This window comes from Pleurodeles waltl, chromosome 9 (genome assembly GCF_031143425.1).
Source record: "Pleurodeles waltl isolate 20211129_DDA chromosome 9, aPleWal1.hap1.20221129, whole genome shotgun sequence".
NCBI lineage: Eukaryota > Metazoa > Chordata > Amphibia > Caudata > Salamandridae > Pleurodeles > Pleurodeles waltl.
Genome location: NC_090448.1, coordinates 71,914,775 through 71,936,554, shown reverse-complemented (window position 1 = coordinate 71,936,554; position 21,780 = coordinate 71,914,775). Strand labels below are relative to the sequence as shown.

Genomic DNA, 21,780 nt, shown 5'->3' with positions numbered 1-21,780 from the left:
CAATGACATCAAGGTTTGTAGATGTCTGTTGGACAACTAGCACTGAGCCATTTCTCAAATACCCATTTATCTTATATATTGGTCCACGTGTTGTTCTCTGATTTTTTTTGCTTCCCCCCCCAGCTAGACCCTCACATAGTTATTTTACCAATGGGTGTTACTTAGCAACAATCAGTCACCAGCATGTTGCACATAGGTGCATGACAGCCTTGCATAGCTTTTTCTTGTGAGTGCTTTGAAATCATGTCACTCTGGTAATTTAAGTGCAATTGGTATCCAGGAGTATCCCTTGCTGGTCTCACAAACAGTGGTCGAAGTGGGTGGGATCGGAGAGGCACGATGTATCCCTACTTTTCTGATTTATGAAAAACCATTCCCATACTTTATGTAAAAAGACAACCATCCCAGAACGATTAATTCTGATAGTTTAAATGCTTCAGCTGAAGTGTCATTCACTGAGTCTACTGTGCTGTGAAACCGAAGCTGGGCAGACAGATAAACAAGCCTTTCTGCCAGGGCACCTGCTTCCCTGAAAGAAAAGCAAATGTGTGCAACAAATTAATCTCCAAATGTACAGAGTAATCTGCAAATGTATAGGACGCTAAGGAGCAGATACTGTCTTTAATTGATCGAATCACTCAAAGCTTTGGATGGCAAAGATTTCCTTTTGAGTGGTAGTGCAAAGAGTTAAAAACTGAGCTGTGAAGTGCGTGTTTTCAATCGAAACGTTTTTATATAGTGCTTACTACCCCTGAAGAGGTGTTGAAGGGAGAGTTATGCAAAACATATTGCAGTACATACAGTCTGGGTATTACTAAAATCAATATTTTGAAAGCACCATTTTATCTTAAACCTTTTTGTGAATTGTGTAGCATTCTATATTATGCTGTGTGTAATGCAAGTTTAAAATAATGACTTACATATTCACACAGGCTCTAACATTGTAGCACTATAAATACACAAGTCACTAATCTCCACTGCACCAACCGAAATGTAATGCTGCGGCTCTCTGGTTACACACAGACCTCTGCAGTGCATTAACTAATAGAAGTTTCATTATGTACTAAAATGGACTTCCAACTAAGTAACACCTTTGTTTTATTTATTTTTCCTTTAAGCTGCAAGTTATTTTATATGTAGCCAACGGAGGGTGAAAGATCAAAAACTTACAGAATATTTTGTTTTTTAGCCACACCTTTGACCCCGCTCCTACACTCACTGACCCCGCCCCTTTTCATCAGCATCACAGTTTCCATACTTTTTTTAATGCACTTTGACCACTGCTCACAAATAGCACTTGCATGAAAACTTGCTGGTAAAAGTCCCAGTTTTCAAATTGAAACAGTCCTCATGTCAAACTATGGATATGTAAGTACTGTTCCTAGTTTTTGCAGGTATTATGAGATTCTTCCCATTTGAGCTATTGGGTTCAGTTTTCTGCATACTGTTTCTACCCTTTCCCAAAACAAGCTAAAGCATGGGCCAGGAGATAATATCCGTTGTGGTACTGCAGTGAACCTAGCAAGAGAAAATGTATAGTTTACAACGGATGCCTCAATTTCTCTTAACTGTTGATAAAAACAACTTCCAAGCCATGGCAGTTTCAGATACTAGTCAACAGAAGTTTTATTTGAAACCCTCAAACATAGCATTTTTTTCTATTTGTCTGAGCAGCACATATGTTGATGTAGCAATACAGTGACTGAAGATGGTTGAGTCCACGCCAAACATACACAGGTGGCAACAGTACCCCAATACAACTATGCGTCCGCACTAGACCCACTGAGGGGCCCCAGGGGCACACTGATGGTGGCTGAAGCAGGCAGATGGCTAGTCAGTACTACCTCATTCCGTGCTTTTCTACTCAATCATGCATACTTCCCACTTTAAGGAACATAAAAACAAGTACCTGCATGATTGAAGCTTTTAAAAATATACTTCCTCCTTGGTAAAATCTTCTGGGAATTTGAAAGGAGAAGGTCTAAGGGTACAGTGGTTCAGCCAAAGATGGAGCTAGGGGCCCTTTTTGACGGACATGGTCCCAGATCTCTTTCCTCCTAGGCAGCTCATCAGACAGATGTCAAATATTCCCACCAAAGCGTGCAGTGAACAGGGCCAGTGAGACAAAGTAATTGAGGAAACTGCTACATCCCACAGACTTTTAGGCAAGCAAGCAGTTCTGCGTCAGTAGAAGCCTAATCGTATAAAATCACAGACCAGACCTGCTCCATGACCATGGAGGCGACCTCAGCTCTATAGAACTTCAGACCACATGTTCTCTCAGCTTCCAGGTTACGTCAGCTATATGAACTTCTAGGGCAAATCTCTACCATAAACTTCTAGATGAGACCTGTTTTGCAAAATCCTGAATGAAAACTGCACTCCACTCTGTGAACCTCCATTTCAAACCAGATGAATGGGCTTCCAGGTAAACTCTGTTGCCTGAACATTCAGGTCACATAGGTTTCATGAAGATGCATTCCATAAGCAATACGCTTTATGATGGCCCGGGTCAAATCTGGCTAATAAGCTTCCAGGTTAAATCTGCTGCATACGTTTCCAGAGCAGATCCAAAAAATGATCCAGATCACATCTGCTGCATCCTATGTTTAAAGACTTTTTCTCCAAAATGGTACAAAGGCTTTGTCTCTTTCTAGCTTGGCAGGGATGCCATTATTCTAACCATATGCCTAAAAACTCTGCAAGAGAAACAGACATTTGAGGTGAGGTGGAGAATCAGTGGAGTTGTACAGTGTTCCATATAAATGAACTGGCCTCCACATAAACCTTGGGAACTACTCTGTGTTCCATTCTTCCTTTTTTCACAACATATGTGGCACTAAGACTGAAAAGGCATTGTTTAGATGCATACTGGTTGCTCTCCTATGTCTGGATAACACTTTCCATCTCTGATGAGCTCTAATAAGAGCAAAACACATGTGCGAGGGGTTGCTTTTATTCACTCCAGTTTGGCTTGGATGGTATTTCACCAATCCAAAGTTGTAACACTGTGCCTGAAAAGATAAAAGTATTTTGTCATTTTTCAGCTTGGCCGGGGTGGCACTGTGCTAATCCTATGGTTAAAAACTCTGGTAGAAAATCAGACATTTGAGATGAGCAGACTTGGAGAATTGGTGGTACTGTAGACTGTTCCATATAAAGGAACTACTCTCCACTTAAAACTTGGGAACTACCCAGGGTTCCATGCTTCCCTTTTTGCATAATTTATGTTGCACTCTAAGCCTGAAAGGGCATTGTTTTGATACATACTAACAGCTTATAAGACGCTTAGAGCTTCTCCCGAGAGGTATAGGAACTTCCTTTTTGGCATAAAACAATACACTTTGTTGCACTCAACCTAACATTGATACATCGTCATTCACCGGAGATACAATGGCAGTGCTAACCATATTTCTGAAAAGAACTGCATCTACCTGACTGATAGCCTCACCAAGGTTAATTAGAAACCTATTCAAGCTGAAGAAGGCAGAAAGCATACTGCAGCCAAGTGAGTGAAGGAGAGAGTGAGCATCAGGGGCATGGAGCAAGGGAGCAAGAGTAGCCAGCACAGGCAGAAACCATCCCCTCACCATCTTAAGCTTTCACTCCCCGCCTCGCTGCAAGTACCTTTATGAACTCCTCCATATTGCCGTTAAACAGTTTATAGTTATAAATTGAACGAGGCCTAGGTCTCCTCATTTTCTGTGGCTTAGGGGGTAACGATGGGGGCCTGGGAAAAATGGAACAAAAGAAAACAGTTTTAAGTACATGTCTGGGAAATGAGCTTGTAATGTGTGAACTGAAATCAAAGCCATGTGATCTGCTTGGTATCTTGTCCTTATATCCGCCATCTTCCAAAATGGTATGCTATGAAATGAATCCATTGCATGTTATTTTCACCTGCTTCCTCACCCTTGAATCTTTGGACTTGCACAACCTATGTGTGACCCTTATAACTGCATGCCCTTTATTTGTAATTAAAGAACTGTGGGCAGAATGTAGACAGGGGGTGGTTTCTTCTAGGCATGGAATCCAAGATTCTTTGTTCCCTAGCGCTGATGTTGTTGCCTCCTCCGGGAACAATCGATTTGCTGTGATCTTAAATGTTTATTTTGGTTACATTTTAGAGGACTTACCATTCTACATATTTATTAATTTGTAATGAAAGTTACAGGAGACTTGTGTTTTAATCTGGCTGGTTTATAATGCAATTAAAAGTGACGTTATATTCCTATAAATTGTAGTTTAGTTGGATAGAAACTGTAGTTAATTTTCCATAACATCTAGTGCTATACTCGTATTTAAATGCATAGTGGTTCTTACATTGCTATCTATTGTGCTGCAAAATTGTGGTAAGGTTCTGAGACGGACTTTACTTTCCAGTCTGTCACATTTGGTATTTTAACCTCTCTGAGATCAGTATTAAGAACAGAAGCCACTATGGAAGGACATACCAGTTGTTAATAATGTGAAAACTATCTAGGACTATAAAACACAAGACATACCCACAGTTGGTGAATCTCATCCTATTTATCGTGCTATAAAACATGCCACTGTCTGGAATTTTAAGAAGTGCTTGAGAGCCACTGAGGTGGGCTACTCTTTACAACCCCTCGTAGTAAACAATTTTATATGGTAGCTGCTTTCTAAAGGTTTATTACCTGAATCAATAAACTTTGCTGATTTGTTCAGATGGTAGCTTTTGTTGACTTGTTCCAAATTTCTCAGCAATTCTAGGCAAATTCTTTGATTATAGGTGGCCAAGAAATAACAACTAAAGTCCTCTGTTTCAGCATGGATGTTTAGTTGCCCCAGTAGCCCGCTCAGGAGCTGGAAACACAAGCTTAAATCCTTAAATCCATTACTGCCTCATCTGATGAGGAAGTCAAGTTTCATCCTACCTTTTTAAGATCACTATATACTTCATCTGTAATACGTGGTCTTCCTTATCTCTATAGTGGCAGACTGGCCTATATGAAGACTATTTACTGACTCCATCCCAGATCTATAGGCCTTTCAGAGGATTAATATTGTGCAAAAAATCTCCAAGTGCCTACTTTCCGTCTTATCTTAGTGTTTGGGCAATTAGATGGACTTTCCCTAAGCTTTTTCCAAGACGTACTCCATTTCCTGAGACTCTACTTTTACATGACGTTGTAACTACCACTGACAGAACACGCAGCGTATTCTTGCTCTAACACACTGTCCGCTCTTACCGTGTGGTCCCATACTCCGCTCGTTCACCTGGAAAAGAACAAAACATTCCCATCAGCAATCTGTATGTACACATATGGATTAAGCAGGTTACGTCCCACCCTTAACCCCGGGTTGTGGATTATTGACGACAGATTAGTAGAATTTAAGACTGACTCTGAATAAGAACTCCTTGAGGAAGTAAGTTCCAGACCTCTCTCCAAATCATTTAAGTCACATGGAAAATGCTCAGGCCTGGGGAGAATGTGAAAAATATCTGATGACAGAAGTAGTACCTTTTCATTCTTCGAGGCTCTTGTAAATAAGGCATTGTTGATCTAGTGTTAAAGACCCATATAAATTACTCAGGGTGGGTCTAATGTGAAAAACACGCCTGAGCACTCTCTAAAGTAGCCTTTACTCATCTGTAAACAAAGCAAGGCTGGGATGATTTGAAGAATGTGCACTGAAGTACTGTCTCAAACATTCTGCAAGTCATGTTCAAACTACTCAATTTTTGTGAAAATGGGAAAACAATGGCACTCTTAGCATCCGGTCACGGTCAACTAACAAAGTGCTTTAGGGGTGGTTTTCGCAACATTTGTTACTTGTAAATTGCATCTTTGCAACCTCCCTGGACTGCTTTCCACCTATTGGCAACCAACCACTTTTACTTCTGACATTGTAAAAGTCAGTACGTTGTTAGTTTTTACTAGTTTTAGTATCTACGTATTTATAGGTATTACCAACTTCTGTTTATTAACAATTCAATTTGAAGTTTGGAGCAAAAGGTTTTAAAAACATTTGAATACAAAGAGTTTAGAAAGCACCATTCAATGGGCCATCATTTTATACGACCTACAACAGCTTAGGAAATGATATCAGAAGTAATTTCCTATGCTGCTGTAAGTTGTATAAAAGACAGGCAAAGTAACTCTCATTCCATTACTCGTATAATTATGATGAGAGGAGTCTAGAATGCTCATCATCCTCTGGTTAGCTTTCCATGCCTACATAGTTTGTCTCTCTTTACCTAGTTCTCTTCAATGCCTGGTTCACAAGACCACATCAAAACCTCCATTGTTCACAGCCTCATCCTCCATTTTGCAGGATGAGAAGGCTGGAAATCCCTCATTCTCGCTCCACACTACGTAAAATATGAAAATAGCTCCTCCTGGAGTTGCGGAAGGACATCCCTCTGTCCTTTCAGAAGGATGCTAAAGGTAGTGCTCTTCTAACAGCTTGCTTTCCAAATTCTCGTCTGCCCTGCAAGTCTATCTGTCTTTCTGTATGATAATCCTGCTCTTGCTCACAAGATTTGTATATTTCTGCATAGGGGTGCCTTAGTGCAACAAGGTCAATACTAGTGAACATTCAAGAGATGACCTACACAGCAGGAAGCAGCAGAATTCATCACATACCTTGGCTTTGACAAAGGAAGGCTTCCATTGCACTGCCTGAACGGTGGGGCATTTATTCAGTGCAATGGTGGTGCAAGATTCTTGTTCATCTCATAGCCGCCTGTGCATCTTCTGATTTTCTTCCCATGCCATGGCTGCCCATGGAGACTCAGTATTATTTACACTATAATAACCAGGCTTCTTGTGTGTGTGAAGAATCATGCAATGCTGCTACTGATGACATTACTGCTGTGTGTAGGTGAGATGTACTGGCTATGCTGGTTAGCACTGCTCCTACTGCCTTCTATCCTGCACTTATTCTTTGTTCCAGGGACGTTTACGCAGTTGCTGCCAGCGCTATACTTGCGTTGTGCATCAGCGATGCTTGGTAAATATCTTTTGTCACTAACCAAAACCAGTTGAAATTATCAATGCTTATTTTCATGAGCTCTCCTTTGCGCTTACATATTCTACAGCGTAAAGTAACAATTCTCTCTGTAGTTGAGTTCTACGTGTAAAATAAACATTACTCAAACTTGCTGACATCTGGGAAGGGATTGTGGGTAAGAACTAGTGTAGAGGGCAATAGGGGCAGTGCTTAATTTGTAAATATAAATGTGCTGGTGGCCAAAACTCTCCTCTGAAACATGCGGATGCTGCAAGTTATTGACCGAGCACAGAATACTGAAGCAGCGTAATCCTGAAGACATCTTGCGCGCTTTAATCCATTTACAGGCACTCACTGCCCCTTCAGTTCACTCTTGCATCTTTCTCCCTTTGTGATACTTTTTCGTTTTTCTCTTCCTCTGTTTTTCCCATATGTATCTTTTGCTCGCAGTAAATGCTTGAGGCAGAAAAATAAGTGCCGGCCCTCAAAAGAAAGTGCTGGTGCCCTGAACCGGAAACCACCGGCTCAAATTAATCACTGAAAAGGGGACAGTGTGACAGAGTATGATATGTATAATAAGGCATTGTTAGGTGAACGAGGGATTTACATGTAAGGCATCAAATAATAGAGGGTTAAAGCTAAAGGGCCCTTCTCATGCAAGTGAAGCTTGCCTTTTGTTCTCATTCATAAGCCCCTTGCTGCATAAATAGTGCTCAACTCACTAAGGGGTTTGAGTGCGGACGGTCTGACCAGAAATCCTGTACCCTGACACTCACTGAAGACCCAGAACACCCACCGACCCACCCTCCGGGGAAGTATTTACCGCCTGTCTGCCCAGTCATGGATTTCTGCTTATCATGTGCCATCACTATAGTGGGGTAAAAATACCACCTGGTGAAAATATAGCATCGCCTACACTGGCCTTACCACTACGTCACAAAATTGGTGGATGTGGAGTTCCTAGTAGTACATGTATACTAGCATTGGTAACAGGTGATGTAGTTGATGCAATATTTTCGTAGATCAAACTTTTGTATGCCACATTCTGACACACGCCAACCCCTAGGGGTCACCATCCCATTGCGTTTCCTGGACTACAGACCAGGCCCCCAGACAAGTTAATTCCCCCCCTGTAAAGACCCCAAAAGTACCTCCTGGGTAACAGTAAATAACACCAACTCCCCCTCACCCCTTCCCTGGGATAACCTGTAGGAAAGCTCTCTCCCCAACCAAAGCAGGTGAGATGATGGATTTGACGTCTCACTGCGGACGGATCCTTAACAGTCTACCCTGACATGGCATTTACACAGTCCCTCGCCTAGGAGTGAGGAATGGCAGCTCAGCGAACCGCCGGGCCTTTATCCGGTGATTAATGGCCCTGCTCTGCTACAGAGCACCTGGGAGGTTGGAAAGGCCTGTTCAATGGCAGAAGAGACATGAGGCCCCGGGGACGGACCCAGCTGGCCCGGGCGCTCGCGCCTTCCGCGTGCGTGCGCTCTAGCGCATCAATGCCGGCCGCGGGGAGCTACTGCGCCAAGGTCTTTCCGGATGTTTCCGGTATGTGATTGATGAGGCCTGGCCTAGGTGCGCTAGTATGAACATCCAGGCCCGTCTACATCGGGTACAGGGAAACCCAAGTGCAGGGGACGCGAATCACAGAGAAGCGGAGGAAAGAAGTTTAACGAATCACAAGATGGAGACCCCGGCGCTGGCGCATCATAGCGAAAAAATAACACGGTGCCCTGATTAATTTGCGCCTTTTGCTGCAGGCAGTCCTGTCGAAAGGTTTTGTGGGCTTGGGTCAAAACGTTTGTCTACGGTCCACTTTCACCTTCTGAATAAAAAAAAATATATTCTCTGGAAAAAAGAAAACATGTCTGCCTCCACTGAGTTGTAGGGCCGCGCTAATACCTTATCACAAGGGGACAAGTCAGGGAGTTTTTAAAATATGTATATCATATGAATAGAGTAGGGCAGATATTTGTCCAGAGAACATTCACATTATAGCTGATGCATTTCAAACACAATACACTCTACACAGAATGGGATGTTGTGTGATGTCTGCTTGAGACCAGATCACAAAAACAATATTGAGAGACATACATTTGAGGCAGAACTAGCCAACAACCACCAGAGGTGTTTTTTTAGACTACACATTTCTACATTGCATGATGCAGGGAAGCATAATTTTTTGCTCACAAGAACACAATTTTTGGGCCTGAGTTCAAGCCAAGATTAAAAACAAGAGGCTAGTTTCCAAAGTGGGGAACTTCGCGGCTAGATCACATTTTCAAGTGACTTACGCCTTGGTTCTTAGAATGCCTTTACTCAGGAATGACAAAGCAAAATACAAACGCTGTGGGATAGCGTAACTGGATGGACGGAATGCGGAACCAATCAAACATTCACCCCCAGTCACAGATCTGGGTTTAATCCATCCATTATTTTGCTCACCATGCCACCCCAGTTTGAACCCAGCCATATGCAAATCAGTCTTGACCCTGTTCCACATGGGAACAGTCCAGCCCGAATTGCCAGGCCAGGTTCTCCCTGGACCGGAAACAAGCATCCTGGGACCGGTTTCGGGGTTTCACCCCTCCTCAGCCAGGCTAGCTTGAATCCAGTGGCACAGTGAGCCCGGGACCCACGTCTGGGCATACCCGGCGCACTTAGGGCGGCAAAAGCAAAGCAAAATACAAACGCTGTGGGATAGCGTAACTGGATGGACGGAATGCGGAACCAATCAAACATTCACCCCCAGTCACAGATCTGGGTTTAATCCATCCATTATTTTGCTCACCATGCCACCCCAGTTTGAACCCAGCCATATGCAAATCAGTCTTGACCCTGTTCCACATGGGAACAGTCCAGCCCGAATTGCCAGGCCAGGTTCTCCCTGGACCGGAAACAAGCATCCTGGGACCGGTTTCGGGGTTTCACCCCTCCTCAGCCAGGCTAGCTTGAATCCAGTGGCACAGTGAGCCCGGGACCCACGTCTGGGCATACCCGGCGCACTTAGGGCGGCAAAAGCAAAGCAAAATACAAACGCTGTGGGATAGCGTAACTGGATGGACGGAATGCGGAACCAATCAAACATTCACCCCCAGTCACAGATCTGGGTTTAATCCATCCATTATTTTGCTCACCATGCCACCCCAGTTTGAACCCAGCCATATGCAAATCAGTCTTGACCCTGTTCCACATGGGAACAGTCCAGCCCGAATTGCCAGGCCAGGTTCTCCCTGGACCGGAAACAAGCATCCTGGGACCGGTTTCGGGGTTTCACCCCTCCTCAGCCAGGCTAGCTTGAATCCAGTGGCACAGTGAGCCCGGGACCCACGTCTGGGCATACCCGGCGCACTTAGGGCGGCAAAAGCAAAGCAAAATACAAACGCTGTGGGATAGCGTAACTGGATGGACGGAATGCGGAACCAATCAAACATTCACCCCCAGTCACAGATCTGGGTTTAATCCATCCATTATTTTGCTCACCATGCCACCCCAGTTTGAACCCAGCCATATGCAAATCAGTCTTGACCCTGTTCCACATGGGAACAGTCCAGCCCGAATTGCCAGGCCAGGTTCTCCCTGGACCGGAAACAAGCATCCTGGGACCGGTTTCGGGGTTTCACCCCTCCTCAGCCAGGCTAGCTTGAATCCAGTGGCACAGTGAGCCCGGGACCCACGTCTGGGCATACCCGGCGCACTTAGGGCGGCAAAAGCAAAGCAAAATACAAACGCTGTGGGATAGCGTAACTGGATGGACGGAATGCGGAACCAATCAAACATTCACCCCCAGTCACAGATCTGGGTTTAATCCATCCATTATTTTGCTCACCATGCCACCCCAGTTTGAACCCAGCCATATGCAAATCAGTCTTGACCCTGTTCCACATGGGAACAGTCCAGCCCGAATTGCCAGGCCAGGTTCTCCCTGGACCGGAAACAAGCATCCTGGGACCGGTTTCGGGGTTTCACCCCTCCTCAGCCAGGCTAGCTTGAATCCAGTGGCACAGTGAGCCCGGGACCCACGTCTGGGCATACCCGGCGCACTTAGGGCGGCAAAAGCAAAGCAAAATACAAACGCTGTGGGATAGCGTAACTGGATGGACGGAATGCGGAACCAATCAAACATTCACCCCCAGTCACAGATCTGGGTTTAATCCATCCATTATTTTGCTCACCATGCCACCCCAGTTTGAACCCAGCCATATGCAAATCAGTCTTGACCCTGTTCCACATGGGAACAGTCCAGCCCGAATTGCCAGGCCAGGTTCTCCCTGGACCGGAAACAAGCATCCTGGGACCGGTTTCGGGGTTTCACCCCTCCTCAGCCAGGCTAGCTTGAATCCAGTGGCACAGTGAGCCCGGGACCCACGTCTGGGCATACCCGGCGCACTTAGGGCGGCAAAAGCAAAGCAAAATACAAACGCTGTGGGATAGCGTAACTGGATGGACGGAATGCGGAACCAATCAAACATTCACCCCCAGTCACAGATCTGGGTTTAATCCATCCATTATTTTGCTCACCATGCCACCCCAGTTTGAACCCAGCCATATGCAAATCAGTCTTGACCCTGTTCCACATGGGAACAGTCCAGCCCGAATTGCCAGGCCAGGTTCTCCCTGGACCGGAAACAAGCATCCTGGGACCGGTTTCGGGGTTTCACCCCTCCTCAGCCAGGCTAGCTTGAATCCAGTGGCACAGTGAGCCCGGGACCCACGTCTGGGCATACCCGGCGCACTTAGGGCGGCAAAAGCAAAGCAAAATACAAACGCTGTGGGATAGCGTAACTGGATGGACGGAATGCGGAACCAATCAAACATTCACCCCCAGTCACAGATCTGGGTTTAATCCATCCATTATTTTGCTCACCATGCCACCCCAGTTTGAACCCAGCCATATGCAAATCAGTCTTGACCCTGTTCCACATGGGAACAGTCCAGCCCGAATTGCCAGGCCAGGTTCTCCCTGGACCGGAAACAAGCATCCTGGGACCGGTTTCGGGGTTTCACCCCTCCTCAGCCAGGCTAGCTTGAATCCAGTGGCACAGTGAGCCCGGGACCCACGTCTGGGCATACCCGGCGCACTTAGGGCGGCAAAAGCAAAGCAAAATACAAACGCTGTGGGATAGCGTAACTGGATGGACGGAATGCGGAACCAATCAAACATTCACCCCCAGTCACAGATCTGGGTTTAATCCATCCATTATTTTGCTCACCATGCCACCCCAGTTTGAACCCAGCCATATGCAAATCAGTCTTGACCCTGTTCCACATGGGAACAGTCCAGCCCGAATTGCCAGGCCAGGTTCTCCCTGGACCGGAAACAAGCATCCTGGGACCGGTTTCGGGGTTTCACCCCTCCTCAGCCAGGCTAGCTTGAATCCAGTGGCACAGTGAGCCCGGGACCCACGTCTGGGCATACCCGGCGCACTTAGGGCGGCAAAAGCAAAGCAAAATACAAACGCTGTGGGATAGCGTAACTGGATGGACGGAATGCGGAACCAATCAAACATTCACCCCCAGTCACAGATCTGGGTTTAATCCATCCATTATTTTGCTCACCATGCCACCATGAGACACATTTTTTCCAGTGGTTGTGTCCAAAACCTCCACACAGAAAAATCCCTGAGCATCTCCTGTATTAATATCATGCAGTGCTGCTCCCAGCCCTAACAAACTCATCCTGCTCCCATGATAAGAAGCGGAATCCTTCACTAATATGCAGGACTTGGCCCAGCTATGGAAAAAGCAACATTTGTGCAGTCCCAACATTGCATGTACCTCCTGTCTGGCGTTCTTTTGTTGCGGCACAGCAATGGTGCTCTGCGTCCGAAGAGAAGTACAGGAAATGGGCCCCACTCTTGCCTCAGTGTGGGAAAAACAGCCAAAACTGGGGTGTACTGGGCATGTTGTATCACTTAGCCCTGCTGTCACTACACCATTGACAGCCTCAATGGTTTTAAAGGTGTATTTTCCTGTAATTGTTAGTACTGTGTGAATCTGATGCTATACACCTCAGTTAAATACGAACATGCATTGCAAGTTGGCTTTGCCTGTGTCTGAGAGAGCTCTGGGGATAAGTGGTAGAGCTGTGATCTTCCTTTGAAATGCAGAAACTCAAATAGATGCTCACATAAAATGTCCCACTTCTAAATATGTTTCTCTGTTCCAAAAGACCCATAAAAAGACAGCTAGCCATTCACACTGTTTGTAATCAGCTCAACTTGTAGTTTTTTGGTTTCGCCTGCACAGCGCTTTCTCTGAGGCGAAATCGTTCGTACTAGGAAAAAGAAAATCTTAAAATAGGCTCAGAGCCTTCACACGGCCTTCCCATTATTTACATTGGTAGGCTTCCCCGATCACTCTCCCTTTCTTGCTTCTCATTGGTCAACAGCAGCCTCTAAAGTCACCTGGCTCCACTTCCTCTCTTCATTCCTCGGCTTCGTCTCTTCCTTGGAGTTTGGACCAAGTACCCTTTCCGGTTGGCGGTGAGTGGCTACAAGCTTCGTGCTCCTGATGTATTTTTTTTTCATTCCATGCTTGCACTCCATACAAGGGAAGCTCCTTGTGGGGAAATAAACACCTCTCAGCCCTGGCGCAGCAGAAGAGACTATCCACCTTACCACAACTTTTACTTCACAGTTTGCACAGGGACTCTTGTATGTAGTCCGTCATCACCCAGTTCTTCCACACTGCTTGTCCAGCTGCCTTTTTTGGAAAGCCCTATTAGTCACATAGAGCCCTTCGGAGCGCCTATTTACTTCTATTGATTGTCTCTGCAAAGGATACCGATACCTGCCCTTTGACTGTGTGTTACAGACAACACAATAGCGCCCTACAATCTCTTCACCTTGGCACATCTGCCCACGAGGTGCACGCTGCAGCCACCCTAGCCTGTTTTTGCCCCTATTGCTGTTCTGTGTTTGCATGGCCTTCTTCCTTGTTCACCACTCCCCGTGCCACTCCGGCCTGCAGACACGCCCCTTGCTGTCAGCGCAGGGCGCATCGGCCACTCTCAGCCCCTGTCGGCCACTAGGAGGCACACAGAGATCGACAAGTGCAGACAAACTTGAATCTGTTTTTGCTTTCTGAGCTCGCCTTCATTTTGATAATTTCTCTGTCTGGAGGGGCTCGGCTGCTGATGCTCCCTCTTCCCCACCCCATTGTTCTTATTTTTTTTTGACTTAAGGAAGAGGAAAACAACTTTTCTGATGACACAACCCCCGCCTTCCCTGTCCCACGCTGGCGGATAGTGGAAACTCTCTTGTATAGAGCAAAACAATATCTTGCTGATGAGGCACATTAAGTAAAATACACCGCCATACAGGGCGGTTCCTAATCAAATCTAAATTAAATACTTTCAAATTATCACCCAATTGTTTCTGGCCCACCAGTGATCATACGGGTGCGCATTTTGTATTTATTTGCACGCTGTGTTCTGTGAAATACGTACAGTGCTTCCTTAAACAGGACAAGTACCCTCCTTTGCAAAGTGGCATGAAGGGTTTGTGCCCTCTCTTTATTTCCATGCCTGCAATTTTGGTTACATATTTTTTGCACTCAAAACCTGAAGTCCCAGCGTGTTTCTTTATGTCAGAAGGGATGACTAGTATTGTCCCAAGAAGATAAAAAAATAGGGTTCCTATTAAACAGAGGCTTGCCGTTGCCTGCCTGACATGGCTGCCTTTTGCTGCACGTGTCTGGGAAGTCACAGTGTAGGGTTCCTAGAAACCTACCGAGGAAGTCATGCCCCCCCCCCCCCTAAAAGGCTTGTGAGTGGAAAATAAAGTAAATAGATATTGGGTCAGAATGCCCTTTCGGAAGTCAGTGCAGACCAGAGCAGTGTGCGGGTATGGTTCCGTGTGCAAAAAGCAAAGTCGAAACCTATTGGCTTTGCTAATGCTTATTTGAAAGGGCTACCATTCTCAGACATTTAACTTGGTTGGCCATTCACCTTGCAGGCGTACCACTTGACATGGCCACAACTCACCTTCTCCAAGGGTCTGCTTCAGGACGTCGTGCTTGGCCTGCAGCTTTGTGATCAAGTTACTGCCATTCAGGTACTCTTTGAATTTCTAGACGAAAACATAAAGTGGCTCAATATAGGGAAGTGCCTTCGAAAAGAAGAAAAACCACACAAAGCTTTGCCTTAGCTGCTGCAAAAAACAACATCAAGGGTCTGCTGTACAGTTTTATGGCAACAGAAATTCCTCGTTCCACATTGGTAAAGGTTTCTTTTAGTGATGCATGCAGTCAATTCCAAACAATCTGTGTTCAAGTCATAAGAAGGAGGCATTAATTGCAAAAACTTTTGTTTACTTACATATTTTGTATAGTGCCTCACGTTGAATGGATTAACAGATAAATTAATATACATCCAGATACAGCCAATGCATAGTAGATCCAGTTTGCATCCATTTGCTCCATGCAGCGTATCAATCGATGCACAGTAGTCGGGGGAAGTCTATAGTACCCAGTGCCTTAGTTCCAATCCAAGGACACAAAGTTTTTCTTGGGAGTCTGCAGCCGCTGAATGCTTGGGGTGCCAAATACCAAGACTGACTGATCTTGAATCCCCCTCATTCCTCTTTCTTCCATGCTCTACACTCTTGCGGGCTCCTTTTCTTCCCTGCGGTCTACATTTGTCGCTGTTTTACTATTTCTCACTTCCTCCTTATTTCTCCTTTCTGCCCTTTTCTCTCTTGCTATGGGCCAAAGTCTGACCATGAAATATCATAACCCGCCTCCTTAAACGTAGTGCTGGTGCTCACCCCATGATCCCCTTGTAAAAATTAAGCACCAATTGTGTCACTCCTGCAACAGAGATTCTCCACTCACTCTTGCAAGAGGAGATCAAGCCTTCTTGTGGGAGGTGGACAGAGTTTTAAGTGAATCTCCATTCTTCACCGTTGGGTCTACAGTGTAACTTCTTTAGGTCTGTTGAGGCTCAGCTGGATGGGTTCCAATGCATGAGGCCAATGAAGGATTGTACTGTAAGCCAGTGCATCTATTGACTTGTCCAGAGTGGTGCAGTGGAGTATGTCCCCGTGGCATTAAGATGGATGCTGGTCTTACGGCTCTAGTGTCGTTGGAGACAATCAATGGGTTTGACAGTGAGATTAACAGGCATAGTTGTAAAGTAATCCATACGGCTGTTGATTAATGCATTTCTAGAGTTGCTTTGTTTGGAAAGCACACCTAGAGGTCTTCTTGTTTAATTTGAGGTGGCTCTGCATCTTAGCGTGGACGGGAGGGATGGATAAAGGCTGTACAGCTGCCTGAATTGAGAGGTTTGTATTCAGTGTCTGGAGGGCTGTCTTCGATCATGTGTTTTTATCGAAGCACCTCCCATCCGTATCTGGATGTCTCGGAGACATTATTCCATGGCTATAAAGTTGCTCTGTTAGTTAAGCTAAAAAGGAGTAAGCTTTTGCATATAAAGATGCATTCTGGCTTCTGCATTGTTTTGAGTAGGGAAGATGATAAAAAATATTGGAAAAGACCATCATAGAGTTAACACTTGGGAAGATGTGAAATGGGAGAGACAACATGACAGATAATGACCCAAACTCTGTTTCTGGAGCCACTTAGTTTAAGATGAGATCAACGATTTGCACGTGCTGCTCCTACTGACTGCAGGCAGCACAACAGGATCTTGTGATCTACATTATAAAATGCTGTCCAATAGTCAAGGGAATGCAGGGATTCATTAAAAGATTCGTTCGACTGAGATTTAAAAAAATCGTAATGGTATCCCAGTTGATATCCTAGTACTACAATAGAATCACAAAAATACAATCAGACGAGGACGTTATAGATTAAAGAGCTATACATTCAGATGTTTTCTTAAGGGCAAACAAGGTGTCATAGACTGGCGAGATATGGGCATCTTGGTCCAAAGTGTGGAAGTAAGCAACTGGAAGCATCTTTAGCCAGTTGATGTTTTCCTGATTGGAGGAACAACAATGTGGCAGCAGAAGCTGACTTAAGAGCATGCGATGGAGCATAGCGGTAAATCATACTCTTAATATAGTCAGATCCCTGATGCGTAGTAGCTCGATAACAAAAGCATAGAGCTTTAAAAAAACACTTTTCTACACAGGGAGTCAATGGTGTTTGTATAAGAGCTGGGGGTAGACTCAAATTTGTTTAGGCCTAAGAGTAGGTGGGCGGCGGCATTCTGCATTGCTTGGAGCTTATGTAAGTATTGTTGGGGCAGACAGTGGTATATAAGGTTTTAAAAACCCAGTCTTGATTGACTAGATGCTTGGCTAGGGTTGTCCAGAAACATTAGGCGAAAGAGGTAAGCCTAATTCTGTAAGCTCTTCAAGAGAAAGAAACAAGTACACAGTCTTGGGGATTTGTTCCTGAAAAGTTAGGTTGGTATAAAAAATGAGACCCAGATTTCTTGCAGAGAAAGTCAGAATAGAAGAAGAGCCAAGCAAGGCAGGAACCAATAAAAATTCCAAATTGAAAGCTCTCCAAAAAACCAGCACCTCACTTTTGGAAGAATTAACAGCCAGAGAACTGGAATTCATCCATTCAGCAACCTTGATCATGTCATGTTTGTTTCTGAGTTTGAGTGAAAAGTCTCCCTTCAAACTAACAATAAGCTGAGTGTTGTCTGCTTATGAAAGGGAGATGACATGTAAGAAGAATGATTTCTGACAAATGTGTAAGATATAGATTAAAAAGCGTAGGACTTAAAACCAATCCCAAAGGGACACCATTTTGTACACCAGAAGGATGAATTAAAAGTGAGGTAGGAAGATGGTCTGTGGTCTCTGGAACAGAAAACAACGTGACCATTTAAGAGCACTGCTTTGTAGACCTGCATCTTTAAGTCTGAAGTAGGATAAAGCGGGAGACCATGTCTAAAGCTGCCAATAAATCCAGTAAGAAGATGACAGCAGAATCTCCTGCTTCCAAGCAAAGTCTGACCTCTTCACTATAATCACTAGGTGAGAATCTGTACTAAACCTGGTTGAAAGCCTGGATGATTTGCATTATATTAGTTAGAGGTCTCTAAAAAGAGGAGATTTTTTTAATTAACATAAGACTCCAGAAGTTTGGTAGGGGCAGGAAACAGGGAAATGTACCTGAAATTGGATAGACGTTTGGGATGAGCAATGGGTATTTTCAATGAAGAACTGACTAAAATCTGCTTCCAAACATAAGTAACTGTGACTGATTACACAATAAGCTAAGTGCGTAGGGACCAATATTTGTTTACAAAAATGGCATGACATGGGTTAATGGGGGATCCAGATTTACGTCTGGCCAGTTTGTTGTGCACAAATAATTCTTCAATGGAGGTGAAGCAATGGAACCTTCACAGGACTGCAAGAGTTTTCTGATCTTATTCAGGAAAAGCTCATAGAGATCATCACAGAGAGATTGAGAAGAGACACATACAGTTAAAAAACATTCTGAGTCCTTAAGCGTTTGTAAATTAAGAGTTTGTAAATTATCAAGGGCACCTTTGTTTTTATTCGAGGCCTGAATGATCCGGGTGCAAAAGAAATTTGATCACCTAACTTCACGGATTTTAGGTGACCATAGTTTGCCAAGTCCATGAGGTTACTCAGACATTCGAAAGAGTTATTTCTGTTGCATGACATGAGCCAATCCCTAAATATACTTCTCCTTGCATGTTCGCTTTAGCTAAGTCGTGTTGGATCCAGTCATTGGCATGATTTTCTAAGAATTCAACTTGGATGGATTGTTACTGATGTAGCAGCATTCCTCCAATAGATAGCACAGTCTAAAGTGGCCTCCTTTGCAATACTAATAATGTTTACATTTCAAGGTTAGCTTTCCCTTGCTCAAGGTGGGATGCGGACAAGAAATTAGAGCAGTGTCCAAAGACAGAAACAGCAAGCTAAAATGCTCTACCACATCCAAGCGCTGCTGTTCATGAGAGCTGCTTCAAACCTGTGCGACACTGAAGGTCTTTTCGGCCTACCGAAACAATGGCAATTCATGCTGTACCCTGGCACTGTGTCTCTTACATCTCCTTTGCTTGCCTTGGCTCAATTTTAGGTCGAGCGTGCAACCACTTTGACCTGTTGGAAGTATTGTGGGCTTTTAACCACGACCACCGCACTCCCATCACTTTCACTCGTTCGTGGGCTTGCCTTTCAAAAATCCTATGTTATCATTGGTAAATGGATTACGTTTGTCCCTCCTTGGGGAAGTTTTGTTACCGCCTGGCAGACTGTCCCTGTTACATGGGTAATTGTACGATGGCCGATAAATTGGACTGCAGGTGAACTTCTTTTTCTTTTTGTGCCCCTACTTCGCACTCATGCTCAAGGCGGCCATGGCGCTTTGAATCAGCTCGCTTATGTCAACCGTTTTACTTTTCATTTTCAATTTAAGTGGTAAGAAAAGTCTAGTTACGAATTTACAACGCTAATAGCTCTACCTCTAGCAAACGCAAGACCCACTGCACTGCAAATGCTTGTTTTATTTGTTCTGCTGAAATAAGCAGCCCTCATCTCGAATATTTCAAGTTATAGTTTACAAAAGATTTGGTAACGGCAATATCAAACCACTACAATGCTTAAAACAATTAGGTCATATAATTCTATATGAGACACCTATAGCCCTTTGCAACATCTGAAAGGTATAACTTGCAGTGGCGAGAACTCTACAGCCTAGTACGACCATAGGATTTACTCCAGGATTTCACTTAAATAAATCAGAAATACTGTACAGTGAGTGTGTTTTTTTGTTATTGCTTTTGACAAAGGCAACAAAAAAATTGCATTTTCTTCAGGTTGATATTAAAATCCACAGAAATCAGTGAAAAGTAACGCCAACACAGTATCCATCCCCTGTGTCACACCAAAGAAGCAGTAGTATTTAACACAACATATTTCACCACACAAAATGTCTCTCAATGTAATAGGTATAATCACTACTTCAATATATATGAGAGCACAGCACTGTATTTCCCTTCGCACATTCACCCACACCGAATCATAGTCCATGAAATTCCCTCCGTGGCCCCACAAATATTGCAAGATTTTTTAGGACATCCTCTGCTCTTGTATGTTATCTGTTTCAGCACTATACACCACTCCCTGTTATTGCACTGCTAGCGATACAACTTTTCCACATTTATTTGCGATTCGTTTCCACAAGCCTTACAGTATCACTCATGGTTGTCCTATGATCAAAACCAGGTCTTAAATTCTGTGAGTACCGCAAGAGGATTCTGTCTGTGCTGGGCACTAACTACTCAATCCCATTATTTTATTAAAGCATGTTTGATTATCTTTATCACTAATCTGTAATATGCACAAATTTAATACCAAGTTTAGAATTAGCAAGAAGTATTCAAAATACAAACCATAATAATAAACAAAACATACAAATTAAAAACACAGTATCCCATAGAGGAAAAAGAACAGAGAAGGTAACGGAGACAAATTGCGGCGTGAGGTGAAGAAAGCCAGGACGTTAAGATACGGATAATCAAATCTTGTCCACTCAAATCTTAGACTTCACTGCGTGCTCCCGCAAAACCCCCGCACTCTACTGCCTCCCCCTCCTATGTTATGTCTATACAAGTTTATAAGGTTAATTCTCTACATTTTATTATTATTTTAAAAACTATTAACTACGCCATACAGAAAAGATCTTTGGGACTCTACAAAAAGATGGCACAGAAGAGCACACATCTGCAACACTCTAACTAATTTTAAAAAATGGTGAAGGAAATACCCCTTCTCAAACAAAAATACACTAAAGAACTGAAAAATGAAAAAGGTTATGTCTATTAGGTTCTGCCATCAAGTGTACTATAATTTTCAATATTATAGTGTTGCTCTTCAATAAGCAAAAGCCAAATGGTAAAATGTTCTGCTGGAAATCCAGAAGCGGAGGGGCACCCATGATGAAAATCCACAGGCCCAAGTTGCAAGACTTCATACCAATCAAAGTACTCAACCCATGGAACGGGCTTTACTACCAAATCTTATAGAACCGCTAGTGGCATCCATATCCTACCAGCACAACAAATAGCGGATTGACTCCCAACGCTTTGTTTTTAGGGGTGCTATGATATCTTATACAGAGACTCCAAAGAACCACGAATACCCCCGACCCAACTCACTTCACTTCATAGATATGTGGAGAGATCCTTCATCATCCATGATGGTTGCCCTTCCTGGCTTCCAATGAAGTGGGCAGCACAGTTCAAGGACTTGCCCACTGGGGCAGGATTACACAGATTGTGGCTGGTGGGGTTAATTTTTTTAGTGCTAATTGATGTGCAGGTTGGTGTTTTGCCCACATAACCGCTGCATTTTAAACAATGTATCATTTGCACTGATAATTAATTCAATATCACAAATACACATGGAAACGACCATTTAACTCCAAGTACACCTCTAATATATTAATTATGAATGGAGTCATTTCACTTTTATTTGTCACATCGGAATAAAATCCATCAAGAAAAAAAAAAAAAAAAGCATATTTATAATTTGAGTGGTCAAATGTGCTCAGATAAAATAGAATTAAAAATCTGTATAAAAATATAATTGTTTTACGACTCAAGATGCCACTATGGCCAATTAGATTTAGGAACAACCTGTTCTTAAAATTGTTGTCCTGACATACCAGACTGATTTTAAAAAATGTCGACAGTAGATAGAGTTCTGCATGCAGTTCCTTATTTGAAGGCCGCTCTGTCATTAATTTTACACATTAACTATGGAGAAAGACATAGCGGTGTTTAATTGATAAAAGAGTCACCGTTTAACGTACATGAAACATGCCGTT

General features: G+C 43.8%; 1 protein-coding gene across 2 annotated transcripts in view; it reads right to left on the bottom strand.

The window, feature by feature from the left end:
• Positions 1-21,780, bottom strand: part of SRGAP3 (SLIT-ROBO Rho GTPase activating protein 3) — a 447,418-nt gene that overhangs the window by 83,371 nt on the left and 342,267 nt on the right. The window contains exons 10-12 of one of the 2 annotated variants that reach the window (XM_069206334.1): positions 14,978-15,062; positions 5,217-5,244; positions 3,628-3,730 (exon numbers count right to left, since the gene is read on the bottom strand). In XM_069206334.1, coding sequence (XP_069062435.1) covers positions 3,628-3,730; positions 5,217-5,244; positions 14,978-15,062 — 216 coding nt within the window. The remainder of the gene's footprint in view (positions 1-3,627; positions 3,731-5,216; positions 5,245-14,977; positions 15,063-21,780) is intronic. The other variant, XM_069206335.1, reaches the window with a different exon arrangement.